The 25,304-nt window shown below is 52.0% G+C and overlaps 10 protein-coding genes across 10 annotated transcripts; 4 read left to right on the plus strand and 6 right to left on the minus strand.

Moving 5' to 3' along the window:
• Window positions 1-227: 227 nt before the first annotated feature.
• On the minus strand, window positions 228-3,484 carry BO79DRAFT_234041 (putative plasma membrane H(+)ATPase; the record flags this gene model as incomplete). Its single annotated transcript, XM_025684331.1, has 4 exons — window positions 228-1,934; window positions 1,991-2,665; window positions 2,743-2,966; window positions 3,031-3,484. 4 exons carry the CDS (start codon window positions 3,482-3,484, stop codon window positions 228-230), a joined length of 3,060 nt encoding a protein of 1,019 aa, XP_025545082.1.
• A 1,877-nt stretch (window positions 3,485-5,361) lies between these two features.
• BO79DRAFT_206094 (glutamate--tRNA ligase GUS1) lies at window positions 5,362-7,710 on the minus strand. Its single transcript, XM_025681906.1, has 2 exons — window positions 7,390-7,710; window positions 5,362-7,333 (listed from the first exon to the last, which is right to left on the minus strand). Exons 1-2 carry the CDS (start codon window positions 7,651-7,653, stop codon window positions 5,459-5,461), a joined length of 2,139 nt encoding a protein of 712 aa, XP_025545083.1. The 5' UTR covers window positions 7,654-7,710; the 3' UTR covers window positions 5,362-5,458.
• Window positions 7,711-7,853: 143 nt separating this feature from the next.
• BO79DRAFT_206095 (mitochondrial 54S ribosomal protein uL1m) lies at window positions 7,854-8,986 on the plus strand. Its single transcript, XM_025681907.1, has 3 exons — window positions 7,854-8,119; window positions 8,184-8,748; window positions 8,806-8,986. Exons 1-3 carry the CDS (start codon window positions 7,875-7,877, stop codon window positions 8,896-8,898), a joined length of 903 nt encoding a protein of 300 aa, XP_025545084.1. The 5' UTR covers window positions 7,854-7,874; the 3' UTR covers window positions 8,899-8,986.
• On the minus strand, window positions 8,968-10,256 carry BO79DRAFT_241773 (COG2 family protein). The gene is made up of 2 exons (XM_025685157.1): window positions 10,036-10,256; window positions 8,968-9,935 (listed from the first exon to the last, which is right to left on the minus strand). The coding sequence occupies exons 1-2, from the start codon at window positions 10,048-10,050 to the stop codon at window positions 9,060-9,062; spliced, it is 891 nt and encodes a 296-aa protein (XP_025545085.1). The 5' UTR covers window positions 10,051-10,256; the 3' UTR covers window positions 8,968-9,059.
• A 428-nt stretch (window positions 10,257-10,684) lies between these two features.
• Window positions 10,685-12,022, plus strand: BO79DRAFT_206097 (uncharacterized protein). Its single transcript, XM_025681908.1, has one exon. The coding sequence runs from the start codon at window positions 11,022-11,024 to the stop codon at window positions 11,892-11,894; it is 873 nt and encodes a 290-aa protein (XP_025545086.1). The 5' UTR covers window positions 10,685-11,021; the 3' UTR covers window positions 11,895-12,022.
• A 67-nt stretch (window positions 12,023-12,089) lies between these two features.
• Window positions 12,090-15,318, minus strand: BO79DRAFT_234046 (Mrp/NBP35 ATP-binding protein). Its single transcript, XM_025684332.1, has 5 exons — window positions 15,094-15,318; window positions 14,657-15,036; window positions 13,912-14,608; window positions 13,394-13,439; window positions 12,090-13,145 (listed from the first exon to the last, which is right to left on the minus strand). Exons 1-5 carry the CDS (start codon window positions 15,163-15,165, stop codon window positions 12,187-12,189), a joined length of 2,154 nt encoding a protein of 717 aa, XP_025545087.1. The 5' UTR covers window positions 15,166-15,318; the 3' UTR covers window positions 12,090-12,186.
• Window positions 15,319-15,498: 180 nt separating this feature from the next.
• On the plus strand, window positions 15,499-16,576 carry BO79DRAFT_283641 (TOM13-domain-containing protein). The gene is made up of 3 exons (XM_025688167.1): window positions 15,499-15,715; window positions 15,769-16,121; window positions 16,234-16,576. Exons 2-3 carry the CDS (start codon window positions 15,846-15,848, stop codon window positions 16,351-16,353), a joined length of 396 nt encoding a protein of 131 aa, XP_025545088.1. The 5' UTR covers window positions 15,499-15,715; window positions 15,769-15,845; the 3' UTR covers window positions 16,354-16,576.
• A 187-nt stretch (window positions 16,577-16,763) lies between these two features.
• On the plus strand, window positions 16,764-18,553 carry BO79DRAFT_162921 (membrane insertase OXA1). The gene is made up of 3 exons (XM_025679094.1): window positions 16,764-16,887; window positions 16,953-17,723; window positions 17,778-18,553. Exons 1-3 carry the CDS (start codon window positions 16,798-16,800, stop codon window positions 18,408-18,410), a joined length of 1,494 nt encoding a protein of 497 aa, XP_025545089.1. The 5' UTR covers window positions 16,764-16,797; the 3' UTR covers window positions 18,411-18,553.
• Window positions 18,554-20,896: 2,343 nt separating this feature from the next.
• Window positions 20,897-22,101, minus strand: BO79DRAFT_2093 (short-chain dehydrogenase). The gene has a single exon (XM_025682577.1). The coding sequence runs from the start codon at window positions 22,037-22,039 to the stop codon at window positions 21,005-21,007; it is 1,035 nt and encodes a 344-aa protein (XP_025545090.1). The 5' UTR covers window positions 22,040-22,101; the 3' UTR covers window positions 20,897-21,004.
• Window positions 22,102-22,571: 470 nt separating this feature from the next.
• BO79DRAFT_261276 (terpene synthase family protein) lies at window positions 22,572-23,901 on the minus strand (the record flags this gene model as incomplete). Its single annotated transcript, XM_025686470.1, has 3 exons — window positions 22,572-22,974; window positions 23,108-23,388; window positions 23,588-23,901. Coding segments are annotated over 3 exons (998 nt in total), but the record flags the coding sequence as incomplete, so codon positions are not given.
• Between the last annotated feature and the right edge of the window lie 1,403 nt (window positions 23,902-25,304).

Genomic DNA, 25,304 nt, shown 5'->3' on the forward strand with positions numbered 1-25,304 from the left:
AACTACTACCCACCTAATTAACAAACTTATAAAGATATCACAAAAACGTAAATAACTATTATTATCATTCAACATCCATCATACCAATATCCTTCTCTTCCCCATTTGAGAACACACATTAGAGAGTCCTCACATCATATTTTCCCTCCTAATAAACAGTATCGGGCCACTACTCCAGCATATCATTCCAGAATATACCCTTGAGCTCGAGGCGCAAGTCCCAGCTCTTACTCCACTTCTTCTTCCTCCTTGCTGGTGGCCAGGAAGAAGCGACCCTTGGGCTTCCCAGGCTCCTCGTATTCGACTGTCAAACGAGCAAGGTGACCCAACAGGTTCTCGATCTTGAGGTCGCCCTTGTCGCGCTTGTGACGACCAAGTTCATCGAGCCATTTGAACTTGTTCAGCATGAAGTAGACCAACGCAATGACAATCTCCACACCCAGCGAGTAGCCCCAGATTCGGACGACCGTGACGATATCTGTCCAGCCGTTGGTGGTCTCGACGAAGGAGTCGCTGGGGTTCGTGGGCATGTCTTCGTTGGTGAACCAACCGAAGAGACAGAAGATCGTTGCCAGAACATCCACACCAAGAATGGCTGTGACAAGGTGGATTGATGGCCAAGTATCAGCACCTCGAGTGACGAAGATCAGCCAGTTTTCGGTCAGTGCGACTTCGAGGAACAGGACCTCCTGAATCGAACCCCAGTTTTGGATGATACCACCCGATGGGAGGAACATAGTACCGCGAACAACCCATGTGCCCAGTGCGAGCAGCAGACCCAACAACACTGAAATGAACCAGATCTTAGGGAGCTGCCATTCAACAGGACGCAACTCAAATGACGCATTATCGTACGCCACCGCGACCGTTGCCAGATCGGCGAAAAGAGCAAGGAAGACAATCAACTCGACACGGATACTCTCGTTGAGAATAATCATCGACGTCACCAGATAGATCTCCAAATGCAAGCAAAGAGCAATACGGTACTGGATATATGCCTTCATGCGGTGGAAGATCTGCCGAGCAACCTTGATCGAGTCAATGATGGTAGACAATCCAGGCTCCAAGAACACAATATCAGAAGATGACTGTGCCGCCTCCGTTGCTCCTTCAACAGCAATACCGCAATCCGCTTTCTTCAATGATGGTGCATCATTCACACCATCACCTGTCATCGCGGTCAGATGGCCGCGGTCTTGGAGCATTTGGACCACTTGGTATTTATGTTCAGGGAACACTTCAGCAAATCCATCTGCCTTTTCAACTAGATCACCTGCCATGGCTCCACTTAGGCCACCATGAATAAGCTTATCAGAGTTATACACCTTAGTACCGAGGGCAAGCATCTTGCATGTTTCTTTAGCGATCGCAATGGCATCACCCGTGAGCATCTTCACACTGATACCTAGGTTCTGAGCTTCGTTGATCGTCTGAGCTGTATCCTCACGAGGCGGGTCAAACATAGGAAGCATTCCGAGCAAAGTCCAGTCTTCTCCTTCCTTTTGCACTGCGACACCCAAGGAGCGGAACCCTCTGTGCGCAAATTCCTGGGCCTTTGCCTTATAGTGATCGGAGGTGCTCTTGGAGCAGTTCGTCAGCTGAAGCACAGCCTTGGGAGCGCCTTTAGTGCAGGTGTATCTTGTTCCATCGCAGCTCGCAACCGTCACAATCCGCTTGGACACCGGATCAAAGGGAACAAACTTTTCGGTCTTCCAACCTCTGCGTAGTATCTCCCTCGCTCTTGGGTATTGCCGGAGAGTCAGGATCGTGACTTTATCGATAGGATCCAGCGATTCAATGTTGTGGGAAGAAGCTAGGACAGCCACAGCGAACATCCAATCCACATCCACACCTTCAGCTACATACGGCTCGCGGATACTCAGCTTGTTCGCCGTCAACGTTCCTGTTTTATCCGAACACAAGATATCAACACCCTGTCCGAGAGGTTAGCAGCGGTCCAATTTCCCCCTGATGTACGTTTCCAACATACCGCCAGTGATTCGATCGCAGTCAGCTTTTGCACAATTGCCTTCTTCTTGGCTAGATATGCTGCTCCGACAGCCATGGTAGTGGTGGTCACAACCGGCAAACCGACAGGAACACCAATGATCAACAAAGCAAGGGTGTAGTGGAGGAGCGTCTGCTGACCCGGCGAAGCAATGGGAATATGGCGGTAGAAACCACCAATCCAAGCAGCCAAGATCCAAGCCATAACGAGAACCAAAAGAGATGTACCAATGTTGTCCATGACGATTTCGAAGTGACCAGCACCCTTGGCTGATTGCACCATGCTCGCAGTTTTACCCACGAACGAGTTCTTCGCGCCTGTCTGGACAACCGCGTAGGCCTTACCACGCTTGCAGCCGGTCGTATAGTAGATCAATCCACCCATATAGCGATCAACTGCAAGCGATTCACCGGTAATAGCGGAGTGGTCACACGCGAGGATGGGGTAGCCACGGCGTCTTTTGGGCTTGGACTCCTCTTCCTTTTCACCCTCCTCCTGACCTCCTTCAGGCTCATTGTCTTCGAGGTCAGATTCGGAGGTACTGCTAAGGTCGCCTTGCTCCTGCATCCTTTTGAACTCTTCCCAACCATTGGGGTCATTGACATCACAGATAATCTTGGAATCGGCTGGGACAACTGAGCCTTCTCCGATAATAATCTGCAATTATATTGTTAGCTTTCAGGCTCTTATTCACGAACCTCACAGATGGGCTCAACAGGGTCTCCGATACATACCACGTCGCCCGGAACGAGCTCCCGCGCTAAGATTTCCTGTTGCTGACCATCGCGGATCACGGTGGCTCTCATGGCAATGTCACCCTTAAGACTTGCAACGACGTCCGCAGCCTGCTTTTCTTGGTACCAACCCACGGCGGCGTTCAGACACAAGATACCGATGATGACACCAAAGTCAATCCAGTCGTCCAAACCTGCGGCCAGGAGAACAGCCAATTCCATTACTGTAGTCTTGTTAGAATGAAAGGATCTCGATCAATGGCTGTACCTAGGGACTTGATGGCGTACCATAGAGAATGGGGCCTCGGAAATACGACAGGATCTTAGCGATTGGGTTCTCCTTCTCCGATACCAGCTCGTTCCACCCGGCACGTCGACGTCTGACAGGGACCTCGCTGCTAGGCAGACCTTGACGGATGTCCGTGATGAGCCATTCCTCAGGGAATTGACCGGGTTGCTGGTCGACATGCTTGACGAAGACCTTGCGCTTCTTCCAGGGTGCATACCACACCCTCTTCTCCTCCTCTTCGCCCTGCACCTCGTCACCCGGACGACCCTCGCGGTAAGTCGAGGCATACTTAACCAATTTTCCATATTCGTCGAGGTTAGCGTAGTCTTCCTTGTAGGAAACCCGAGAGACACGTCTCGAGTCGCGTCGCTCCGAGGTCGAGGTGCGGATTTGCGTTTGCGTTGTCTGCGCGACACGTTCAACGTCGCCAGAGGCGCCGGCCTGCTCAGCCATGATCGATCCAATAGCTTGTCTAGGGCAGCAGAGGAAACCGTTGGCGTGCCCGAAGCGCTCTGCGGGCCTGCCCTTAGTTTACAGCGAAAGAGTGAGCGAAATCAACCTCACGCAGGAAAGAGAGAAAGGAAGCAATCCGGAGCAACAGGCGACAGCAACTCTACGAGGTAGAAAAAGAAAAGTCGGCCTCCCCGCCAGGTTTGGGGAAGAAGAGACAAAGGAAAACGAGGAAAGCTTCTTTTTCTTTCTTGGTCCCAAGCAGCAAGGATGCATGGACACTTTCACAGCAGATTGGAGCTCTGACGAATAGTGTTGACGGAGACAATCATGCTGACGTAGGAGAGTCCAGGAAGTTCCGGCAGTCTACGGAGGGTGATCACTCACCAGGTCGACCGGTCGGACGTTTGTGTCAGTAACCCTGAGCAATTGAGCTTAAAGTGAACCGACTACCGGAGCCAGTCACGAACGCGACAGGATGATAGACCGTAGGCCAAGGGGGAATGACTCGTTGATTCGACGAGTGTCTTGACGTATGAGACATGGTGAGATTTCCGAACGAACCGTAGGGCATGGACGGGCCGAGTCTGGGAGCACACCAATAATCCATTGTGCCTTGGCGAGCGTTGGATTCTGAGAGGGTCAGCAGAGGAATTGACTCGTGACGCGATGATGTGTACCAGGGTCCTGGGCATGGACTGGGTAACGGCACGGCAGTAGAGAACCAGGGAAAGGCTTGGGAAGGGACAGCAACACAACAGGGATGACAGCTGCCAACGGGTGGAAGGGGGGCAGAGGAGAGTTGTTCGTTGTAAGCTCAAGCTTTTTTGAATGATCAGACATTGAAGCATCAAATAGACAAGAGAATGAAGTGAACAATTGATGCAAGGTGAATTTGCGGGGGAAGTGAGAGAGTATCTACGTAGATAGAGAGGATGTAGATAGAAGGATAGAACTAGTTTACTAGTCAAAAAAGAGGAGACAGTCGATCGATCCGCACCAAGTGGGACTAGCGCCCAGACCCTGACTGCATTAGGACTAGCGCAGTGCAACGTGACGGACCCATCTCGACGTAATATTACTGCTTCTATTACTCTCCATTACTCACTACTATGCCTTCCAATCCCCCAGCTCAACTCTTCAACTCCTGTTCCTTCTCCACTCCAGACCCTGCCACGGAGCACTCGGATCACACAGGAAGGCTCGAGAAAAAAAGAAGAAAAAATATGCCGAAGAAAAGCCAAGTTAAATTGGCGGACGAACGATGGACGTACCAGACGAATGACGGGATCTGAACAAAGCAGTCCTGAGCAGGTGTCATCTTCCTCAGCCCTCCGTCCTCCTTCAATGCCGTCACCACCTTCACAAGGTTCAAGGGATGTTGCTCCGTATCCCTTGGCTGCTTCCTTCCACACACCTCCAAGTCTACGGCGATTGAGGGATTTTCTCCCCGAGTCCGACGGTCCTTATAAAAAGAACTTTCGTCTTTACTTTCCTCCAGATGTCACGAGCTACGACACCCCTCGCACTTTTGACCGGATCTGAATTTGAACCCAGCCCTACCTAGGTAAGGGGCCTCTACGTATGTGGCTGCACATTGCCGTAGGGTTAGCGGTCGTATAACTAGTATGGCGTAGGGCATAGAAAGTTTACTTGACACACAGCGTAGATGCCGAATATTCCATCTATAATCGCGTGTAGTCACCTGGCATACTGTGCTTACTATGTGTCCCATATCGAGATCAGTAGGTGTGGATATCCCGAGTGGATGCTACGCTTATTATCTAATCACACATTCTTTGGAGATTTACATCTAATATGTGACGGAAGTCTTTTCCTGAAAGGTCTCCGATGTGGAAACCAGGCATCAATAAATAGTGTCCGCATATCAATCGACATTGAAATCTTGCATTTCGTCTACATCACATAGTCTGCGTATCTTCATAACATGTAGACTCATATCTACTCAGTGCACATCTATTTGCCAGTCTTACCGGTGGGGATGTTGAACAGCACAGCCGGCTTGCCAGGAGCGTAGGGGCGGTCGCAGCGGAAGTAGCCCTTGCGCTCGAACTGGATGATGTCGCCCTCGCGCAGTTCGGCAACGTTGCAGTCAGCCACGGCGTCCTCACGGAACTCGGTGTTCTTGTTCAGCACATCCTCCAGAGCATCGTCCTCCTGGAGGGAGTCCTTGTTGAGGAGGTAGTCGAAGTCGACCAGCTCCACGGGGACCAGTTCCTGGTCAGCAGACAGCCAAGTGACCTTCTTCTCGGTCTTCTTGAAGTCGCCCTCCAGGTGCAGGTCAAGCTCCAGGGACTGCACAACACCCGCGGCGTCCTTCTCGATCTTGCGGACAATGGCATTACCCCAGGCCATGAGGGTGATCTCCTCGTCCTGCTTGAAGGTCTTGGCATCCTCCTGGTCGAAGAGAACCGAACCGCTGAAGGTGACCTTCTTCTGGCCAACCTCGGGGTTCTTGTTGTGCTTAGGCTTGTCCTCGGTGTAAGCAGCAGGGGCGCCCTTGATGACGGCCTTAACAAGGTCCTTCTTCATGAGGGCAGTGTGGCGCGGCGCAACGGGGTCAATGTACTTCTTGTTGGTCGCCCAGATGAGGGTCCAGTCCAGGTTGGTAATGTTCTTGCTGGGTCCCTGCTTGAGGATGAACTCGCGGAGAGCCGGCACAGTCATACCCCTTCTGCGAATACCTCTGATGGTCGGGAAGCGAGGGTCATCCCAGCCCCAGACAACGCCCTGGTCGACGAGCTTAGTGAGCTTACGCTTCGAGAGCAGAGTACGGATGAAGTTCATGCGCGCAAAGTCCCAGATCTGCACGTGGCGGAGTCCGAGAGTGTCCAAGAACCACTGGTACTGAGGGTTCCGGTCACGGTACTCAATGGTTCTGAGAGCGTGGGTAACGCCCTCAATCGAGTCCAAGATGGGGCAGCACAGGTCGTAGGTGGGGTAGATCTTCCACTTGGTGCCGGTGCGGTGGTGAGGAGAGGGGTTGCAGCGGTAGATGACGGGGTCACGCATGGCCTTGTTGGGGTTGTCCACAGACATCTTGGCGCGGATGCACCATCTGAGACCCTCAGGAGTACCCTGCTTCATCTCCTCGAAACGAGCCAGGTTCTCCTCGACGGAAGCATCACGGCGCTTGCTGGGCTCGCCGTTCATTCTCTGGGAGGCCATGGTCTCCTTGTCGGTGTCATCAGCGTAGGCGTTGCCCTCGCGGATGATCTTCAGACCGTACTCGTAGATCTGGTCGAAGTAGTCACTGGAGTAGCTCATCCTGTCGGGCTTGATGCCCATCAGGGCCAAATCCTCCATGATAGCATCCTGGAACTCCTGCTTCTCGTTCGAGGGGTTGGTGTCGTCGAAGCGCACCAACAGGGTGCCGTTGTACTTCTCATGCGCAAAGTAGTCGTTGAGCAGAGCAGCCTTGGCGTGTCCAATGTGCAGGTATCCAGAGGGCTCAGGAGGGAAACGAGTGACAACACCCTTGTCAGTGTTCTGCAGAGCAATGTCGTAGCTGGCACCCTCTTTGGCCTTGGCCGCCTTCTTCTCCTTGGCGGAAGCATTGAGGCTCTCCAAAGCAGCGCTAGCCCAAGGGCAGAGCTCATCCAGGAAGTTGAACCAACGAGTCAGGTTGACAAGGGCTCCCTTGCGGATAGCGGAGATGGCAACGCGGTTGCCACGAAGGGCACCCCACAGAGCAATATCGGGGGTGGAGAGCGAGTAACCGACAATGAAGGAACGGAGGAGAAGGTGGGTGTTCAGGCGCTGAAGCAGAGGGTCGAGAGCCTTGAAGTCAAGGGTGGTGAAGGACTCAAGCTGGGAAAGCCATTCGTTCTCCTGGGAAAGCCTCCATCAGCATATAGTTGTAATGAAGGCGAAGCGGGATCACCTACAGACTTCTCATCCTTTCCGTTAAGGAAGGGGAAGCTGGCACGCAGCTCCTTGATGGCATTGTCAGTTCCATAGACGGGAGCACCGCTGGCACCCGTGAACTGAACGATAGCCTTCTCTCCCTCGGCGAGAACAGCCGCATCCTCGAAGTTGATGGCGATGACGGGAGTAGGGCGAGCCTCGTTGATGGAGGTAGCAACCAGGAGGACTGGAAGCAAAGAGGCCTGGTTGGCCTTAGTGGCCAGGTTAAGCTTGAACTGCGACATCGTTCCAAAGACCCAAAACCCCAGGAAAATGGATCAATTGCCCCAGGAAAAGGTGGTATAGAAAGGTGGGATGGAGATAATTTACTGCCGGGAGGGGCAGTTTTGACTCAATGGGCTCCGCCGGCGGTAAGTTTCTCCGCGGGCGATGGTCGGCCGGAGCCTCTAGATTTCGGACCAGAAAACATTCCCGGCGCTGTCAAGCTCATTCGGAGTTCATCGTCATGGCTTCCTCCTACAGCTCCCTCATGCCCTCTGTGGCACGGGGAATCTTGTCGTCATGTCGTCCTGCTCTTCGCCCGAGCTCAATTGCGCCTATTTTGCCCAGCTTGCAGCAGGTGCGCACCGCTGCCCAGGCGCGCAAGGTGAAGGGAGGAGACAAGACCACCAAGAGAAAGAAGGGTCCGAGAGAGTTCAAGCAGAAGGATCTCAAGGATATGCAACAATTTGCGCTGTGTGATGCCATGAGGTTTGTAGTATTATTGTCGTGGTTCAATCGACCTTTTCACTGATTGCGTCGATCTTCACCGCAGATATCTCCGTGCATTCGAAGTTGGCCGCGAGCCAACCAATTCCAAATACGAGGTCCACGTCCGCCTGAAGACGAGGAGGGACGGTCCTGTCATTCGCAACATGCTCCGATTCCCCCATTCCGTCCAGACCGAGTCCCGAATTTGCGTCGTGTGCCCTCCCGGAACCCGCCATGAGAAGGAAGCTCGTGCGGCTGGAGCAGTCCTGGTGGGTGAGCAGGAGGTCTTTGATGCCGTGAAGGCCGGCAAGATCGAGTTCGACCGCTGCCTCTGCCACCCGGATAGTTTGGATGCACTGAACAAGGCTGGCTTGGGTCGGATCCTCGGTCCCAGGGGCCTGATGCCCAGTGTCAAGACGGGTACTGTGGTCGAAGATATCGCCGTGCGTGTGGAGATGCTGCGTGGTGGTACCATTTACCGTGAGCGTGACGCCGTCATTCGTGTCCCCGTTGGACAGCTCGGTTTCTCCCCCGAGCAATTGCGTGACAACCTGCGCGCAACGATCGACCAGATCAAGAAGGATGCGGCGGGTCTTAACGACCGCATAACCAAGGAGGTGTACGAAGTGGTAAGTCGCCGACTTGCGTTGCGCTTGCAACCGGTGTCGTTGTCTAACGTTCCTTAGGTCCTGAGCTCGACCCACGGTCCCGGTTTCAGTCTGAACGGAGAATTCAGGTCGGAGACCTCTCCCGAATCTGCCGCTTTGCAGGGCGTGTAAAATAGTCTAGCGTCTTCAAGTTCATGGGTGTACAGAATATGTTTCATTAGGAAGGTTACGGTGTATAATGGTATTTTTTCAAATCTCACTCGGAACCAGCAAAAGTAAACATCCCAACGCCGGCGCTATGCAAAATGGCACTGCCTAGCTCTAGAGGTCCTCTAGGACTTCAGATTCTTGAGTGCCGATACGGCAGTAGTGTCCTCTCCCATGAGCTTGTAGAGGCGCAATACGGCCAGCGTTTTCGTATCCCGCTTGTCGCCCGCCTGCTTCGCCTGCTCCAGGGCCGTCTTCAGATCCAAGAGCACCGCAGATCGTATTTTAGACATCCTTGGTTGTTGGCTCTGTAGGAATGGATGGTTGTCACCTATCCGAGAGGACAGCTTGGTCAAGTAGACATACTTCTGAATATGACGCTCGAGCGTCTTGAGGGAAACGAGCGACGCAGCAGTTGCGCCGTTAGGCAGTTCTTCCTCGTCACTATCGTCGCTGTCACTCTCGACCAGATCGGAATCCGAGTCGGACTCGCCCGGGGTACCGTCCTGAGGAGGCCGGGGAGTGTCTCCGATCATTAACCTCCTTTCCAGCTCCTCGACTCGATCCGCATAGTCCAGCAAGGCCTGCCCAACATTGGCTTGCGTCTTCAGGCGCTTCTTCTCTTTCAGTAGCTCTACCATCTCCTCTTGTCTGGCTTCCACATTATCCCGTATGGACTGAACATCACGCTGGAATGCCAACAAGCCGACCCGTACCTGCTCGACTTTCTCCTCCCCACCGTTTAGTGCGCTCCCTAGGGATAGAAAGTCCTGGTAGTTTTCATTGACCAAGTCTAGGAGTTCTCGACTGAGTAATTGATCCAGATCCCGTAATTCCTGTCGCAAGTCCTCAAGGCTCTGGTGTCGATTGGTGAGGGAGGATAGATACGCCGCGGGGTCGAAGTCGGGGGAGAGGAAGGAAGCACGGGACAAAGGCTCGGGGAAGGGCAGTCCGGAGGTATCATCGTCGAATTCGGACGCAGACTCATCGGAGTCGCCAAACTAAGCGCATAACAATCAGTTTCACTGAAGTATGGCGGGTGAACGAATGGGTGGGTGAAGAAGGAAGAAGAAGGGTTCAGCCGGACAGGGAATAGCATACGCGAAACCTATTCATCTTGAAGGGGTGACTTTTGAAGTATCAACCGCACCATATGCAGCTTCCGACGAACCCTAAGAGACAAGCGTCGAGGTGGTCACCACTGCGCGAAGGACACTGCCAACGGGTTGGAGATGGATGAAAGACGACAACAACGACGATGATGATGATTGTTGGAGCTTAGTGTTTCCCCTTTCGGGTATCGAGTCCCCAGTTTCCGCCCGCTTCAACATGAAACCAGCCACTTTTCTGAATAGTTTCTGGATTTCTTCGCTGCATCATCGCCTCTTGAATCCCGGACCGATCCACAGTCATCTGCCTCCCCGATCATGCCAGCTCGTTGGCCTGCTGAGTCCATGCATCTGTGTTCCGTGGAGCGACGCGTTGGAGCGTGATACGTGTCCTGCGTTGTCTGCCCGTCCACCGCCGCCGCCAGCCGCTACTGAGAACTTGTTGTCTGACAGGCGCTTGATCGCCTTCCCTGCTGCCAGCCGATCTGCCGCTGCTGTTGCGTATTGGCCGGAAGGCGGGGTTTTTACTCCGGTGGTGGTGGTGTTGTTTCGTTGCGGGTGGTCATATCCCCGTCTACGCTCCGCTGCTGCGTCACAGCCTGCATCGCATTGCCCTGAACGGAGATGGATTATAGGTCCGGCAGACTGCTCGCCCACACGGACGCTTTTCCATCGTCCTCGTCCGCTTTGCCACGCCGGAGATGGTCGCAGCTGAACCCTCTGCATGCCTCTCCTGTGGTCGAGACCGTCCGTCCTCTACAACAAACTGCTCCCTATCGCTATGAACCTGCGCTAGATGAGTCCTCTCGAGCGCATCGTACCACTACGCTACGTCAGCTGAATGGGAATCCCGGGGCCTCATCCTGGAGAAACCATAATCGGTCAGCTACTTCGCGACCCTCAACGTCGGCATCGCAGCCTGTGCTGGTTAGGGCATATTCGGGCGGCCCTCATGACACCTCCAGCACTTCGACCACGATGCCTTCGCGGCGCTCATTCCCATTCATCGGTGGCTCAAGAAGCCAGCGACGCGGGCCTGCTCTCCCATCGGAGGACGACTTTAGCATAGACGGCATACTGCGAGCTATCGAGCCGAATATTCGCCAGACGTTAGACTCGATCGGAGAGATCTGCGGGCGCAGCAGACTCAGTCTGGCGAACGAGTATGGAAGTCATATCGCTCCACTAGGCGAGATCCGGGCTCCCCCGGGTGGCCTGGTGACAGTCGAAGAAGCTAGCTCCGACCATGAAAGACAAAGCGACAACGTGGTAATCTACGACGACGAGAATAGTGTCGCCGATGGACGTGATCATTCGTCCTTATCGCAGTATCGACACTGGGACGGCAGACGACCATCTACGGGGTTTCCTTTCAGAACTCCGTTCTCAGGGGCCGGCTCGTCCAGCCAGGCCCCGCCCAGTACCCCAAGATCCCCCCTGGCATTGCATGCGCCGGCCGAAGAGCCCGCGCTGGGAGCACTTCCCACGAGGCAATTTGCCTCCAAGCCCAATTCAGGCGGCCGTACACTGTTAGGCACGCAGACACAGTCGGGCTCGAATATTCTTACTCCGGCTCTTGTATCCGAGGTCTTGCTTGATGCCCAGGCTGAAGCCAACGCAACCTCTTCCTCGGAGGTTCCACGAGGCCAGGAGCTTCTCGGTCCTAGCGCTATGGATTCCAGCGCTGGATATCGGGGTTGGATTCCGCCGTCCCTGGTAGCCGATGTGCAGGCGCTTCTAAGCTGGCTACAGTATGGTGCCGTAGCTGCTGGTTCCGAGGCAAGACAGGCAACAGCTGAGATGCGACTACGAGCGATGTTGGAACGAGATCAAACTATTTCAAATGCGTGATGGTAATGATGTTGCTCGCGGGAATGTATGAAATGACGAGGAACGGTGGCGATGATGATCATGATATGATATACGATGTTATTTATACACGGCAGAACTACTAGGCAGCGATGCTACCCACGACTGATATAATGACTGATGACTATGCCACCCACATTTGTTGAGCAACAGTACTTTTCTTTCATAGTAGTAAATCATGATCTCGTATCACTCTACATCCATGCCAAAAGACGCCACCCATGACACATGCTCTAACAGTAACCCCCTATATATACTACTAACTCCATCGCCATTACCCCTCAATCTCCGCAATCAACGTCTTCGAAAACTCCTCGAACCGCGCATACGACCAACACTCCCGATACCTCTCCACCAGCGGCCTCTCTTCCTTCTCTTCCTCCTCCTTCTTCTCACCATCTACCCTCCCAGCACTTCCATCCCCACCCTCACCCTCATCCTCATCCTCACTATCCCCCTCCTCCCCACCAACCTTCCCCTCAACCAACTCCCCAAACCCAACATCAACCGGCACCTTCCCCAAAAACCTCACCCCCATCTCCTCCGCCAAAACCTGCCCCCCACCACTCGAAAACAAATTCGTCACCTCCCCACAACACGGACACGTATACCCGGACATATTCTCCACCACACCCAGCATCGGAATCCTCGTCTTCACACAGAAATTCACCTCTTTCCGTACATCAGACGTCGCCACCGCCTGCGGCGTAGTAACCAGCACCGCGCCAGCAAGCCGAGGCAATGATGAGGAAGAAGAAGAAGCATCAATCGTACAAAGCGTCAAAAGCTGCTCCGCAAGAGCAATATGCTCATCACTCGTTCCGGGAGGCGTATCAATAAGCAAGTAATCGGTTTCATTCCATAGCACGTCCGAGAGGAATTGTCGGATCATGGCGGTCTTTTTGGGCCCCCGCCAGATTACGGCGTCTGAGCGGGATCGGAGCAGGAAGCCGAGGGACATGCACCGGAGGGAGCCGTGCTTGATGGTGCTTTCTTCTGTTGTCGTTGTGGTGGTCGTGGAGGAGTCTGGTTGTGAGGAGGAGGTGATAGTGGATGGGTGAACGGGGACAGGAAGCCAACCACCCGGCGCTTGGGTGATTTTTGCGTCTTCGAGACCGACTAGACGAGGGATTGAGGGGCCGGTGAGATCGATGTCTAGGATACCGACGGATTTGCCTTGGAGGGTGAGCGCGAGGGCGAGTTGTAGCGTTACGCTGGATTTGCCGACCCCGCCTTTGCCGGAGAGGACCTGGGGATTAGATTGTTAGTTTGTTTTGAGGAATAGCATTGGAGTAGAAATATATAGATAGAGAGAGAGAGAGAGGTAGGTAGGGTGTGCGCGCATTGTATGCGTAGACATGGCCCTATATCCATGCTGTGTGCAGTTGCGCGCTGTTATCGATAAGAGGAGGAGGGGTTGTCGCAATGGGATTTGAAGCTGGAGGGAGCTGAAGTTCAGGTATATGGAGAGTGATACTTACCAGCACAACATTCTTGACTCCGTCGAGAGGCATCTTGAGTATCTTCCTCTAATTTGGACCCGGGTATCTGGTTGAGTTGGAGGAGTAGGTGAAGGTCTGGGGATGGCGATGGCGAGCCGATTTCGGGTGGGCTTTTTTTCTGCGTCATTCCGCGGAGTTTTGCTTATCAATCCAGCCGGTCCGGAGATATCACTCCCTCACTCAGTCACTGCTATCTAAATCTACAAGATGCATGCATGCTGCAGAATATACTGCGTATAACGATGATGTGCTACTCTCTACATGCTGTACGAGTCTGCAGCATTGGACTTTTTGTACTAATGTCAACCCTAGACTGCTCATTACTGATCATCATTGTATCATTCCATGACATAACTCGGGAGTTGCTTCTCATCAACTCGTATCTATGCCTAAAATGCCTATCACTAAATCCTGACGTTGTGAGAAATTGCACCGAGCTTATGCACATCTCTATACCCAACAGGGATATACCTCCACACTTATTGCCACTTCTGTACCACCACGCCGCCCCGCTTAAACTCCGCCATATCACCCAGCACAACACTCTTGTCGGAGAGATCCTTGCTGGGGAACGTAGTCATCAATACCCAGGGACGCGACTGGCTGCTAGGGCTGGCAGCGGTTACAAACTGGTACACGTCACCAATGGTATGGCTGGTGTTGAACCGGGAAGTGAGCCGTGAGCCGTCTCCAAGGCGGATCTGAAGAGTCACCGTCGGCTGCGACTCATCTATGTCCGGCTTGGCTGGCTCGGTGGACTGACTGGGAGTAGGGGCAGCTGCTGGCGCAGGTGCCCTCACACCAGGCGTGGGGCTGCCGAGACGCTGTCCAGCCCCGGAGAAGGGCTTGTACTTAGGCTTGGGCTTCACGTATTTCTCGTCATGCTGTTTAATTTCCACGTCCACCTCCTGACCAGCCTGCACATTCATGATAGAGAGCGGGGCACGGCCCTGGCGGATACCCTCGAGGATTTCGCGGTTGGCGGGGTCGTCGGAGTTGAACAGCTCTCCATCATCAACCGAGAAGCCATCAGACCAGAAGTGTAGGGTTCTATGTACGCGCTGCGGTGTCTGCGAAACAGGTGCACTGGGGGATTCGATCACTCTGCTGGGAGCCTCATCACCACCAAGGGTACGTGCGGTGCCGGTGAAGAAAGACCTTCTGGTGGGTTCGTCCGATGGCGGAGGCTGAGCCCTATAAAAGTATCAGCTTTGAACAATCAAGCTTTCCAAAGGTCCTCACCTTTTGGCCTTTTCAATGATCTTCTTCTTAATATCATCGGGGTTCTGCACAGCCAAGCCCGACTTTTCACCGCCAGCAAAGAAGTCTTGGTTCACTGCATCGTCTTCCTCGGAAGATTCCCCTCCACCCGACGCAAAATCGTTCAGGGTCGCAAACTTCTTTTTCGGGGCCGACCTGCGGGACGAGGGCTGCGGGGTAGTGGAGGGGGAATGAGAGGAGCTGCCACCAAGCGAACGGCCGGCAGAGGGTTCCGATTCAGCGCCGAGTCGGCGACCACCACCAGCTGCGCCAGTATCCTGTGAGGCTTCATCTTGTTCGGCAAAGAATTCGGTGACTGCGGCTTCGAGGTCCCACTCATTGGCTGCCAGATAGCCTTGCGCCTAAGATGAAGAAAGTAGTTAGCAACCATAGCTAGAGATGGGATCATTAGCATGTACCTCGTGAGGATCCGTCCTAGTCATCGCGCAGAATTGAGAGACAATCTCATCGCGGTCCGCGTTGTGCTCCATGTTGGAAGTAAATCGACCGTGACGGCACTGCACACGTTGTGATGGTTGGTGTTAGATTTTGTGAAGCTTCGCAGTCCAGCACTGATTCGAAGATGGAAAAGCACAAAGACTATCGAAGAAAGGCGGAGAATGTCGGGGACTTGGAAGATGCAGTGGTTCGTATTATTATTGTAGCTCTTCACGAAGCTGAAGGGACCCAATAACGGTACGTCACTGTTGCCTGATTGGTCATCCGGAAGAGGGGATCTTCCGCTGGTGCCTGAGGAATCCCCCGGCGAACCATCAATGAGAGGATATTCCGTGATGAAAAGTAGTGACTTCACTCCTTTCATTCCTTGACTGCACTCTCACTTGCTTCTCATACTCGACTGCTCGTCTGACCTTACTCGATTCCATCACACGACCCTGCAGGCTGTCTCTTCTGGTTGTTGCTATAGCGAACGCGAGGGCAGGCTGCTTACATAACAGCTTCTGCAGGTCAGGTGTAGATCGTCAATCCAGCCAACCCCAAGGGACCGACCTCATCCAGCGCCGAATTCCCCTCCATTCAGTTGGTGCCCTTCGTATCCCCGCGTCTATCAACTTGCTGATTGTTTTTCGCAGTCACAGACGGGCTTTTCTAATTTCCAGCCCCGTCCTTGACAGTTTCCTTTCCCTGCTGATCGCCTTCTCCCCGCATCATGGCCGCCGACCTCTCCAGCTCGAGGGAGCTGTATGAATCTGGACTGACTGTCCACTCAGATTCTGAGAATTATTCGGCCAATCATGACATCTCCGGCTCTCAGTCATCCTCCTCGAGCTCCCCCTTGATCCTCTACAAGCCCCCAACCATCTGGAGTATCCTGCGGGGAGCTGCCATTAACCTCGTTCTCCCATTCGTGAATGGGTTGATGCTGGGATTTGGCGAGTTGTTTGCACATGAAGCCGCCTATCGACTCGGCTGGTCCGGGACAAAGGTACGATTACAATCTCTGTTTGATAGACAGGGGCGCAGGACTCGCCCCCGGTCCTTCGTTCAAAGCCGGCTTTCGTTATGGTTCAATAACACTAACCAAATGTTCATATTAGGTCTTCCCTATGCATCGGCGTTCGAGACCTGTCGGGCCCGGAATCGAGGTGCGAGACATCCCGTCGCAACGGAGGGGGACTAGGGCGGCCGGACTGAAGGATGCTACGTCTCTAGAGTAGACCCGGGTGGAGTACTAGCGGACCATATAGATATCTCATCACGCCCGATTGATATTGGCATGTACGGGTAAAGTGGCATCAAAACAGTTCATTTCTTGTCGCTTGCAGGGTGGCATGAATGCGCATCAGGGGGTTACAGTGTACATAGAGCAAGCATCAGTAATCGGTCTGACTGGACGGCGTCTGGCGAACCACCTCGAATTTAACCTCTCACACATTGACGAGAATTGCGTTCCTTGAGAATAGCCACATGGATGTTAAATCGGCCTAATTCCATAGCGAAGACTAGACCGCTCGAGACTGTAGGAATGAATTGAGGAGTTCCGCCCGGCAGAAAAGGCAGGCTTGGCACCGAAAAAGCGTCCCGAAAAGCCTCCGCGATTTTCCCCAAACTCCGATTCGATTCCCCAATTCATCTCATCCACCTTCATACCAATTCTCGCCATGTTGGGAGGGACTGGTCTCAGTGGACGCGGCGTCTTACCCGCCGTGGCCCGGCAACGGTTGTATGCCTTCTCACGTTCCAGCCGATCGGTTTGTCCTCCGCCGCAGTCATCTCTTGTCGGCTCGAGTACGAGATTGTTGACTTTGCCCTACAGATGTCCTCATTCCGTCCGCAGACCCTGAGAACCGCCGTCCCATATGGCCAATCCAAGCCGACACTGCTTGGAACGCGCTCCTGGCGGCCTGCCACTGCGATCACCGGAGTGGCCGCCGCTCGCTTCAATTCCACCTCTTCGGCTCCTTCATCGACTACTCCCTCGGTCCCAGCGGCCAGCGAGGTCTCTCTCGCACCCCAAGGAGAAGTCAACCTCAATGATCTGACCGCGGCTGATATCAATGCGATCCCGGAGCAGATTGGATATTTGAAGCAATTGGGCTTGGATTTCGGTTGGGGTTTTTCGTCCATGATCGAATGGAGCGTTGAACACTTCCATATCATGGGTGGTCTCCCCTGGTGGGGTGCGATTGTCGCAACCGGTCTCTTCATTCGTCTGGGTCTTCTGTACCCTACACTTATGGCTGCGGATACCAGTACCAAGCTCAACAACATCAAGCACCTCACCACGCCGCTTCGCACGGAGATGGTTCAGGCCAACTATAAGAATGACCTGATGGAGGCGACACGGAAGAGGGCGGAGCTGAGCCAGCTGCACAAGGATCACGGCATCAAGCCCTGGAAAGCAATGATCCCGATGATCCATATTCCCTTCGGTTTTGGTTGTTACCGTGTCGTCAACAACATGTGCAGTCTGCCGGTGCCCGGACTGACCACGGAACACGTTGGCTGGCTTCAGGACCTTACTGTTTCCGATCCCTACTACATTCTTCCTTTGATTGGATCAGTTATCCTACATCACACTCTCAAGGTGCGGAACTTTGCCCTTTCTTTCCAAACGTCTAGCTAATGCAGTTGCGTGTAGAAAGGAGGAGAGACCGGTATGAACCAAATGAAAGACTCCGCTTTCAAGAACATTTTCCTCTACGGCATGCCCGCGATTTCGTTCCTGTTCATGGCCAATTTCCCTGGTGCCCTTCAGCTCTACTTCATGACCACCAGTGTGTTTGCTCTGGGGCAAACGTACTTGCTTAGCTCGTCCACTTTCCGGAGGATGGCCGGTATCACCATAGTGGACCCCAACGTCCCGAAGCCCGACGAACAGCAAAAAAACGATAACCATGGCCTCCGCTTGATCAACGAAGTACCTGACAAGGAGGCCGCCCAGAAGGCTGCTGAGGAGGCGGAGCGCGAGAGGTTGAGTCTCATTGACCGTACCATCGGACAAGTCAAGGAGACTGGATCGAAGCTCAAGGATGAGATGCAGAAGAAGGTTGAGGAGTACCGGGGCAGTGGTCCCACCAAGAACGCGGATGGAACTGTTTCCGCGGGCCCCCGACTCAGCGAGAAGGACCGCAAGCTGGCGGAGGACTACGAGAGACGGCGTGCTGAGGAGGAGGCATGGAAGCGCGAGGAGCGGAACCATGCCCGTCGCGAGGCTCATCTGAGGGCCATGGAGCTGCAGCGCCAGAAGGCTGCGCAGGCGAGCCGGCAATAAGTGCATTGATATGACCAGGCGTGACGGGCTCCAGCGTGATGTTTTTTTGTAATTATCTGTATTATATTGATGCTATCTCATTCTCATTCACCTCGGTTGTTTTATAGGAATAGACTAGGTCTGTTAACCATGGAATATCGATGCATAGTTGCTGAACGTGAAATATTCACATCGCTTTGTAGTCCCAATTCACCAGGGATTCTGTAGGTCCCGTTCACTAACCACCTTGAGTCTATCACTCTTGCTTAGTCGGCGAATAGCTTCACTGGCCCTGCTCAGGGCTTGCCTATAAAAGCCATCGCCCCGGCGCCAGGGTGGACTTTTTCTTCCTTCTTCATTCTCTCTTCACAAACCATAACACGCTTCTCACTCTCTAAAATACTTTGTGTGAACTGCTAAATTCTTTTCATCACCACTCATCTCATATGAGAACTTCTTGGCCACGCAGAAGATATTTTGACTAGCCTGACCTATCACATCCATCTCCAGCTGCATAGATTGAATCTACATATGGCAGACTGCATACTTGCCATGTCTGCCAACAAGTATCTATCTGTCGACTGGAAAGGGGCATGTCGAATATCTCCAATCTATCGTCAGACATAAGGGCTGAATATCCTGAGACGTGGAGAAGAACTAGTTGGTCGATGATCCTTTGCTTGTTGGCCCGCTGCCCAAACTGAACTTGAAACGGATCTTCCCGGTATACAAGACTGGCACCGCTTGAGATCTCATTCTAAACTAGCTTAAGGTCTCAATGACTGTGGACAGTCAACTTCTTTGACGGGATATCCATATCCTGGTCACCCTATGAAACCCAATATGGTACAGCACTTAGGGCATGGAATGAAACAACTATGCCCTCATCAGTGCGATCGGAAACACTGTCCAGTGTTGGGCCGTGAACATCCTTGAACCTGGTCGAAGAGCTAGACAATATGTCGATAACAGTTCGCTCTACGAGAAGAGACTTGATTGTATCCTGTCCGAGCATAAGGCATAATAAATCGATCGGTGGCTCTAGGACACATCAAACAATATATCAGATTCTTTCTGGGGCTCAAAATGGTCTGCCGACAGTTTATAAGTGCGTATAGGGCACTCCGTTTCCCTGGACTGATGCGCTTGAAGTCCTTGGCAGATTTACAACTTAACGAACGCAACAGGACTGCTTACTACTATTGAGGAGCTATGCTACGACACGATGACACTCAATCTCTCATTCCATATTATTCTTATGCAGCTTGCGACTTGGGTGTCCAGCTGTACCAGGGTAGCAAAACCAAGCGCGGGTACTCTAGAACAGCGGCGACAAAGACACAGTTTCAAGCCTACTCGCAAAATGATTAAGCATCAAGAAGAAAGCCTAGGGGCAGGTGACGTTCAGTGTATTACAACATTGGCAAAACCGTGGTCTACATACACGCCTCTTATGACTTTGTCGTCAACCGAAAGCGCCTGCGCAACATCTACATAAAGCTGGGTCGTTGACTAATTTCAAAATTCTCTGGAGAATTCCCAGATTGGGTATCTTAACTGCCTAACTCGATGGCTAAAGAGTAGGAGATAAGGTGATAGGGCCGATCAGACTTTAGCGCAACATGATGATACAGCAGCTTTCGTTCTAGCACCGCATTAATAACGATCTCCGCGGCTTTACTGTACAGTTGGGGTTGTGGGACACAGAATATAGGCTCTCAATCACTGCCCGCCCCTGACCAGCAGGCTTGTCCTAAGCTGCAGCCTTGATGCATTCTAATCAGCAGCTAAGTTCCTACCAGGGCTACTCGAGGTAATCACCCCCAGATAGTAAAGCTTCAAGCGAAGATTGGCTGCATCTATGGGCTTTATATGCTTATTACTCAACGTACCATTGTCCACACTCCCGGGTCAGGAGCGGAGTTTGACCTAGGATTCACCATTACGCTGATCCATACCTCACTCGCAAAAGCATCAAAGCCACCCTCCATAACAATTCGTGACTTGAAACCCTCAAGAAATGCGTCATTGACTCAAGGCAGTCTCAGAAGGGCATATGAAAGGCTAAGGTAGTAAGGCAGGTTGTACTTCTTGCTGGGGCCATGCTTCTGGCAAATCAACACGGCCACAGATGACGAGGAGAATCCAGTGGAAGCTACCCATCAGACGGCAAAGACCTTAAGATTCTCACCGTCCAACCATCCATGTTCTGCGTCTTCACTCGAATGGTACACATCCGCAGCAATGTGATTCAATACCCGCTTTGTAGATTCTACGGATATACTTAACTCTCTCTTATGTTTTCTGCTCGATGTTGTCTTTGTGAATAAGAGAAGCAGGTGTTACTCGCCAGACATGAAGGCTATACCGCGAAAGATGACATAGTAGTAAAGGCTTGTGTAGTACTGTTTCTTACCTCTATCTTTCATTAATATCGCAGAGATATATATTTTTCAACATGAGAACTACGCTTCCTCACATACTGAGTATTTAGACAAATTTGCCTGCTAAGTTACACAAGAGGCTTACGCTCCAACAGTTGTACAACGAGGAGGAATTAACTAGTATCTACCCTACTCACCGAACCAATGTTGCTTCTAACATAAGAGAGAGGTTCATAAATAATCCCGTGTACGCTCCACGCACCACTCCCAGAATTCCCGGGCGCGGCCCGTGCCGCCCTCGTCTTCCGGTGCCAAATGGCATGCCAGCGCAGCGGCCACTCCGGGATGAATTCTCCCCCATGGGATGATATACGCGCCATTGTGTTCTGGTCGATCCAGCTCCTCTGCGCATGCAGCGTAGAGCACAGTATGAGCGGCAAGTTGAGGACTGTGTAGCAATGGCCTAGATAAAATCCTCGTCCAACGCGCATATCGAAAGAGGTTTGTGTTGGCCGCGCCGGGGTTCTGCGCCACGCTGACTAGTCGTCGTCGACGTCCTTCTCCCACTGCTCCATCGTTCCCGCCATACCGGCGAGCGAATTCGACGCTCAGGAACCAGTTGCCAAGCTTGGAGGTCACATAGTTCCGCACGGGCTGGTTGAGTGGCGGATTGCGGAGCTCGGCCAGTACAATTCCCTCCGGAGGCGCGGAGAGTTCAGCGACTTGGCTGCTGGCCCAGACCACACGAGGTGCTGTAGTGCCTTCTTCACTGGATCCGCTGATCGTCGCCGCCGCCTTGAGAAATGGAAGCAGGAGCTGGGTGAGAAGAAACGGGCCCAGGCAGTTCGTGGCGAGTTGAAGCTCGATACCTTGAGCTGATACACTGCCGGGCGGCGGCTGCGAGACACCCGCATTGTTCACAAGAAGGTCCAGCCGACTCTCCCGCGCGGCAAACGCAGCAACCGTTGACTTGATCGTAGTGAGATCTTCCAGGTGCAGCGGAAGATAATGTAGCTCGCCCGCGGGTGAGTTGGGGGTGGTAGCGGCATGGTTTGCTTGGATGGAGTGAATAGTGGCCTGGGTTTGGGACTCAGAGCGACCCGCCAGGTAGACGGTCGCCCCTTTCTCATAGAGCATACACACCAGCTCCCGCCCGATCCCCGATGCGCCTCCCGTCACTATGATGACTTTCCCATGCTGCGAAGGGACGTCAGATAAAGTGAATGTCGGGCGAGGGGGAAAGAACTGTGAAAATTGGGCTCCCATTATGGATGAGTTGATTCGGAAGAATGGCCGGGAGTGCTTGAGGTAAGACAATGATATTGTGGATAGAAAATGATTTCGCAATGGAATGGAATTCACATTCTGTTGACTTGAAACCCACCGCCGTTAGTTATATGTTTGGTCAATACAAGGACAACCCCCGGTTGCCAAGCACCAGTGATGATGATGCTGGCTGAGTTTATTACAGGTAATAACGATTTGATAATTACCAGTATGTTCAAAACAACAATGTATCAAACGAGAGAGGTTGCCTAAAGGCATATGATGCCGAGCCATGGTGCATCAAATATCATCACTTCTTTCCTCCCATTTTATTGTCCTTGAGAGGCATTTCTAAATGAGTTTATTGTAGGTGCTACCTCAATGATAGAATACAACAAGTTGTATCTAGATTACAGATGCAAATCCACCATCATTGTATAGCATTCCTTTTCAAAAAGTCTACTTCAGTAAAATCCAACGGCCAAACAGAAATCATCAACGACCTAGGAATTATGACACACAGACCAACTAGCTACATTCGATATCTCGGGCAGTAGATACTCCACACAAGATTCCCTACATGACTGTACCGTACAGCATCCAAATATGCCAGCGTATCTCGCGAAAGTTTCTGCTGCCGGTGCGCATTGCATGTTATATGTTCATATTCGGCAATATAGCGACGTATCTCGCCCTCGCACACCTGCATGGCGGCCGTTTCAGATAGACCTTCCTCCTCCATGATAATCCAGACCGCATTGAAAACATAGTCGACCTTGGCCTGTACCGCATCCTGCCGCTCTTTCGGCCACGAGAACAGATCATTAGTGAGGCTGATAGCCGCGTAGCCTGGACGGGCTAGTTCCATGCAAATTTCCAATTCGTCCTCCGGAATTGTCAGAGCCATGCCGAAGGTCAAAGTTCCAAACCAAATCCTGTGTGCAAATGATAGACATACAAGGTTAATGGGAAAGTTGATACTGATTCCATGTGATAGAAAGCACCGTCGAAAGGAGACGAATGTCATTAGGATAGAGGATGGGAGAGAGGGGGGGGGGTGAATCTTACAACTCTCCTGCATCGATGATTCTCATCGGCAAATATTCTCGGAGCGTCCGCGCCGGACACGCGCGACTGCGAGAGGCCAACTGCAGAAAGGTCGACCAGGCTTTCATCGAGGTGATAGCCCTCGGCTTGTCGATCGTGATCATCTCCTTAAAAACTCGTGCCTGCAGCCGATTCGCTCGTGATGATGTTGTAGAGGATGATGGTGATGACAATGTCTGTTCTTCCGATCCGCTGGTAGGGACGCCGAACGCGTCTACCATCGCATGCGATCGAGCGGGGTCCTGGATATCAAGTTGCCTGAGTAAGTTCTCATATCATATTGTTTTTGACATGTGCAATGGACAAAGAGCAAAAAGACTTACCCGGCCATGGTCAATGAGCCTTTCCATTTCATCTATTTATGATACACACACAGCCACTTCTTGTCAGTTTCTGTTTCCTAAGCATCACATATCCTGCATGAAGGGAAAAAAAAAAAACAAAAGAGAATGAGAGGAAGACAGATAGATATTCACCGTCGTATAGAAAAGCAAATTCATTGGCATAAGAGATAATCTCCAGGCGTTCAGGAAGGCAACCCGGTACAGTGACCTGCATGAAACTGTACTTGTGCCCCAACCCACCATTATAGCCCTTGATGGGGCTTACAAGACGGTTCCAGTCTGACTGGGCACGAAGGGCACCCTTGGTCTCTCGATGACCTTCTCGGTGCACCCGCAGTGGGATGCCATGCGCAAGACCCCGATCATCGTAACTGTCGCGACTGGCCTCATAAGAGAACTGCTGGTCCATCGTTGAGAAAGAGTGTGAAGTATATGTGCCTTTTCTTGAAACACTTTGAGAGAGGTCAAAGAATGTGCTTTCAGACAGAAACAGGAATTATGTGGTTGAGGGATCATATTGCAACAGAACTTGATCTGATTTATATCCCTTAATCCTTGCCATTGTGTCCGGAGTCCTTGGGCCATGATGAGGCTATGCACGCTGGGCCCTCCCACATGCGATGAAAATAATGTAAGAATCTATGAACAATCTCGACGGACACAGAAGGTCTTTCTGGGATGTACAAGGCTGCATACAAGGGTTATCATCAGTACTAGGTGTCGGCGTTTTTTTCCAAACAGGTCTTGACCGAGTATTACTGTTACAATGCATCGTACAGAATGTGTATTCTACTTGTGTATACTAAGCCAGGGCCCCGGCTAAGCCTTCCGCCCTAAAAATGCATGAAATGATGCCACGGGCACTAAGCAACACTTGGACCATCCGAAAATGGAAATACCACCCCTCGGGGCGTGCCTTGCCAATGATTTGCCTTACAAAAGCACAGTAGATCGTGAAGCCAGTACTGATGCAAATTGATCTGGATACTGACATCATTTTCATTGAGGGTGTGTGAATTCACTGCACATTTAGGAAGCGAATTTGGAAGAGTTCAGACAGAAATGACATTAAATTACGAGGGAAACGGTAAGTAGTAGAAGAAATAAAAAGGTTGGAATGGTAAAGTAAGGAATCAGACCAAGGGAAAAGGCAACCCCACCCCGAGTATGTACCTGTCAGCGACAGCTGAGCCTCGTCTATTTTTCGGTGGTTAAAGCGCTAAGGTGATAGACGCTGACATTACTATGAGCAAACAGCATGAGCCGGATTATACCCCTGTTAACTACCTCTGGAAATGAATCACAATAACTAATATTGCGTGATGTAAAGTAACATCGAATGTATTCTGTTGCACCTCTTAGTATTGTTCTAGATAGCAATTGGCTACTAATGGAGTCAGATCAGGATACTAAATTTCCACGAATGATAACGCTGGCAATTCTCATACCAATGCTGAATTTGTTTGTCCCTTGATCACCCCTCTTCAAGTAGTAATATCTGACCCCCACTTACTTGGCCCGTATGTCTACTCTTCGATAGGAAGTTGCTATATGGACCACTCAAAAAGCAAAGAGACTAGACTCTTTATCTTCAGTATTAGGTAGATTGTGTGATTCATAGTATTAGCTGATGTATCAGAGGGAGATTAAAGCTGTTCTAATTGGATCTCTGATTGTAGTGGTGTCACCCCCATGGTGCACTTCTTGGTGGCAGTTGAGGTGTTCTTCAAGGGGAGAAGCCTTGTAGCTCACAGGAAAGTAACCCTAGAACAGATATGGACCTCTATCATGCCCAGCTAACTGGGAATCGTCTA

This window comes from Aspergillus costaricaensis (genome assembly GCF_003184835.1).
Source record: "Aspergillus costaricaensis CBS 115574 unplaced genomic scaffold BO79scaffold_1, whole genome shotgun sequence".
Classification (NCBI taxonomy): domain Eukaryota; kingdom Fungi; phylum Ascomycota; class Eurotiomycetes; order Eurotiales; family Aspergillaceae; genus Aspergillus; species Aspergillus costaricensis.

Excerpts from the sequence above, each read along its gene's own strand:
- BO79DRAFT_206095 (XM_025681907.1), top strand. The coding sequence starts at position 7,875 with ATGGCTTCCTCCTACAGCTCCCTCATGCCCTCTGTGGCACGGGGAATC. Across the intron at positions 8,120-8,183 it reads GCGCTGTGTGATGCCATGAG|ATATCTCCGTGCATTCGAAG; the intron begins GTTTGTAGTATT and ends TCTTCACCGCAG. Across the intron at positions 8,749-8,805 it reads CCAAGGAGGTGTACGAAGTG|GTCCTGAGCTCGACCCACGG; the intron begins GTAAGTCGCCGA and ends AACGTTCCTTAG.
- BO79DRAFT_162921 (XM_025679094.1), top strand. The coding sequence starts at position 16,798 with ATGTTGGGAGGGACTGGTCTCAGTGGACGCGGCGTCTTACCCGCCGTG. Across the intron at positions 16,888-16,952 it reads TCTCACGTTCCAGCCGATCG|ATGTCCTCATTCCGTCCGCA; the intron begins GTTTGTCCTCCG and ends TTTGCCCTACAG. Across the intron at positions 17,724-17,777 it reads TCCTACATCACACTCTCAAG|AAAGGAGGAGAGACCGGTAT; the intron begins GTGCGGAACTTT and ends AGTTGCGTGTAG.
- BO79DRAFT_206097 (XM_025681908.1), top strand. The coding sequence starts at position 11,022 with ATGCCTTCGCGGCGCTCATTCCCATTCATCGGTGGCTCAAGAAGCCAG.
- BO79DRAFT_234046 (XM_025684332.1), bottom strand. The coding sequence starts at position 15,165 with ATGGAGCACAACGCGGACCGCGATGAGATTGTCTCTCAATTCTGCGCG. Across the intron at positions 13,440-13,911 it reads TTAAGCGGGGCGGCGTGGTG|GAAGATACTCAAGATGCCTC; the intron begins GTACAGAAGTGG and ends TCCAAATTAGAG. Across the intron at positions 13,146-13,393 it reads GAGTCAAGAATGTTGTGCTG|GCGGGGTCGGCAAATCCAGC; the intron begins GTAAGTATCACT and ends TCTCCGGCAAAG.
- BO79DRAFT_206094 (XM_025681906.1), bottom strand. The coding sequence starts at position 7,653 with ATGTCGCAGTTCAAGCTTAACCTGGCCACTAAGGCCAACCAGGCCTCT. Across the intron at positions 7,334-7,389 it reads ACGGAAAGGATGAGAAGTCT|GAGAACGAATGGCTTTCCCA; the intron begins GTAGGTGATCCC and ends AGGCTTTCCCAG.
- BO79DRAFT_283641 (XM_025688167.1), top strand. The coding sequence starts at position 15,846 with ATGGCCGCCGACCTCTCCAGCTCGAGGGAGCTGTATGAATCTGGACTG. Across the intron at positions 16,122-16,233 it reads TCGGCTGGTCCGGGACAAAG|GTCTTCCCTATGCATCGGCG; the intron begins GTACGATTACAA and ends TGTTCATATTAG.
- BO79DRAFT_2093 (XM_025682577.1), bottom strand. The coding sequence starts at position 22,039 with ATGGGAGCCCAATTTTCACAGTTCTTTCCCCCTCGCCCGACATTCACT.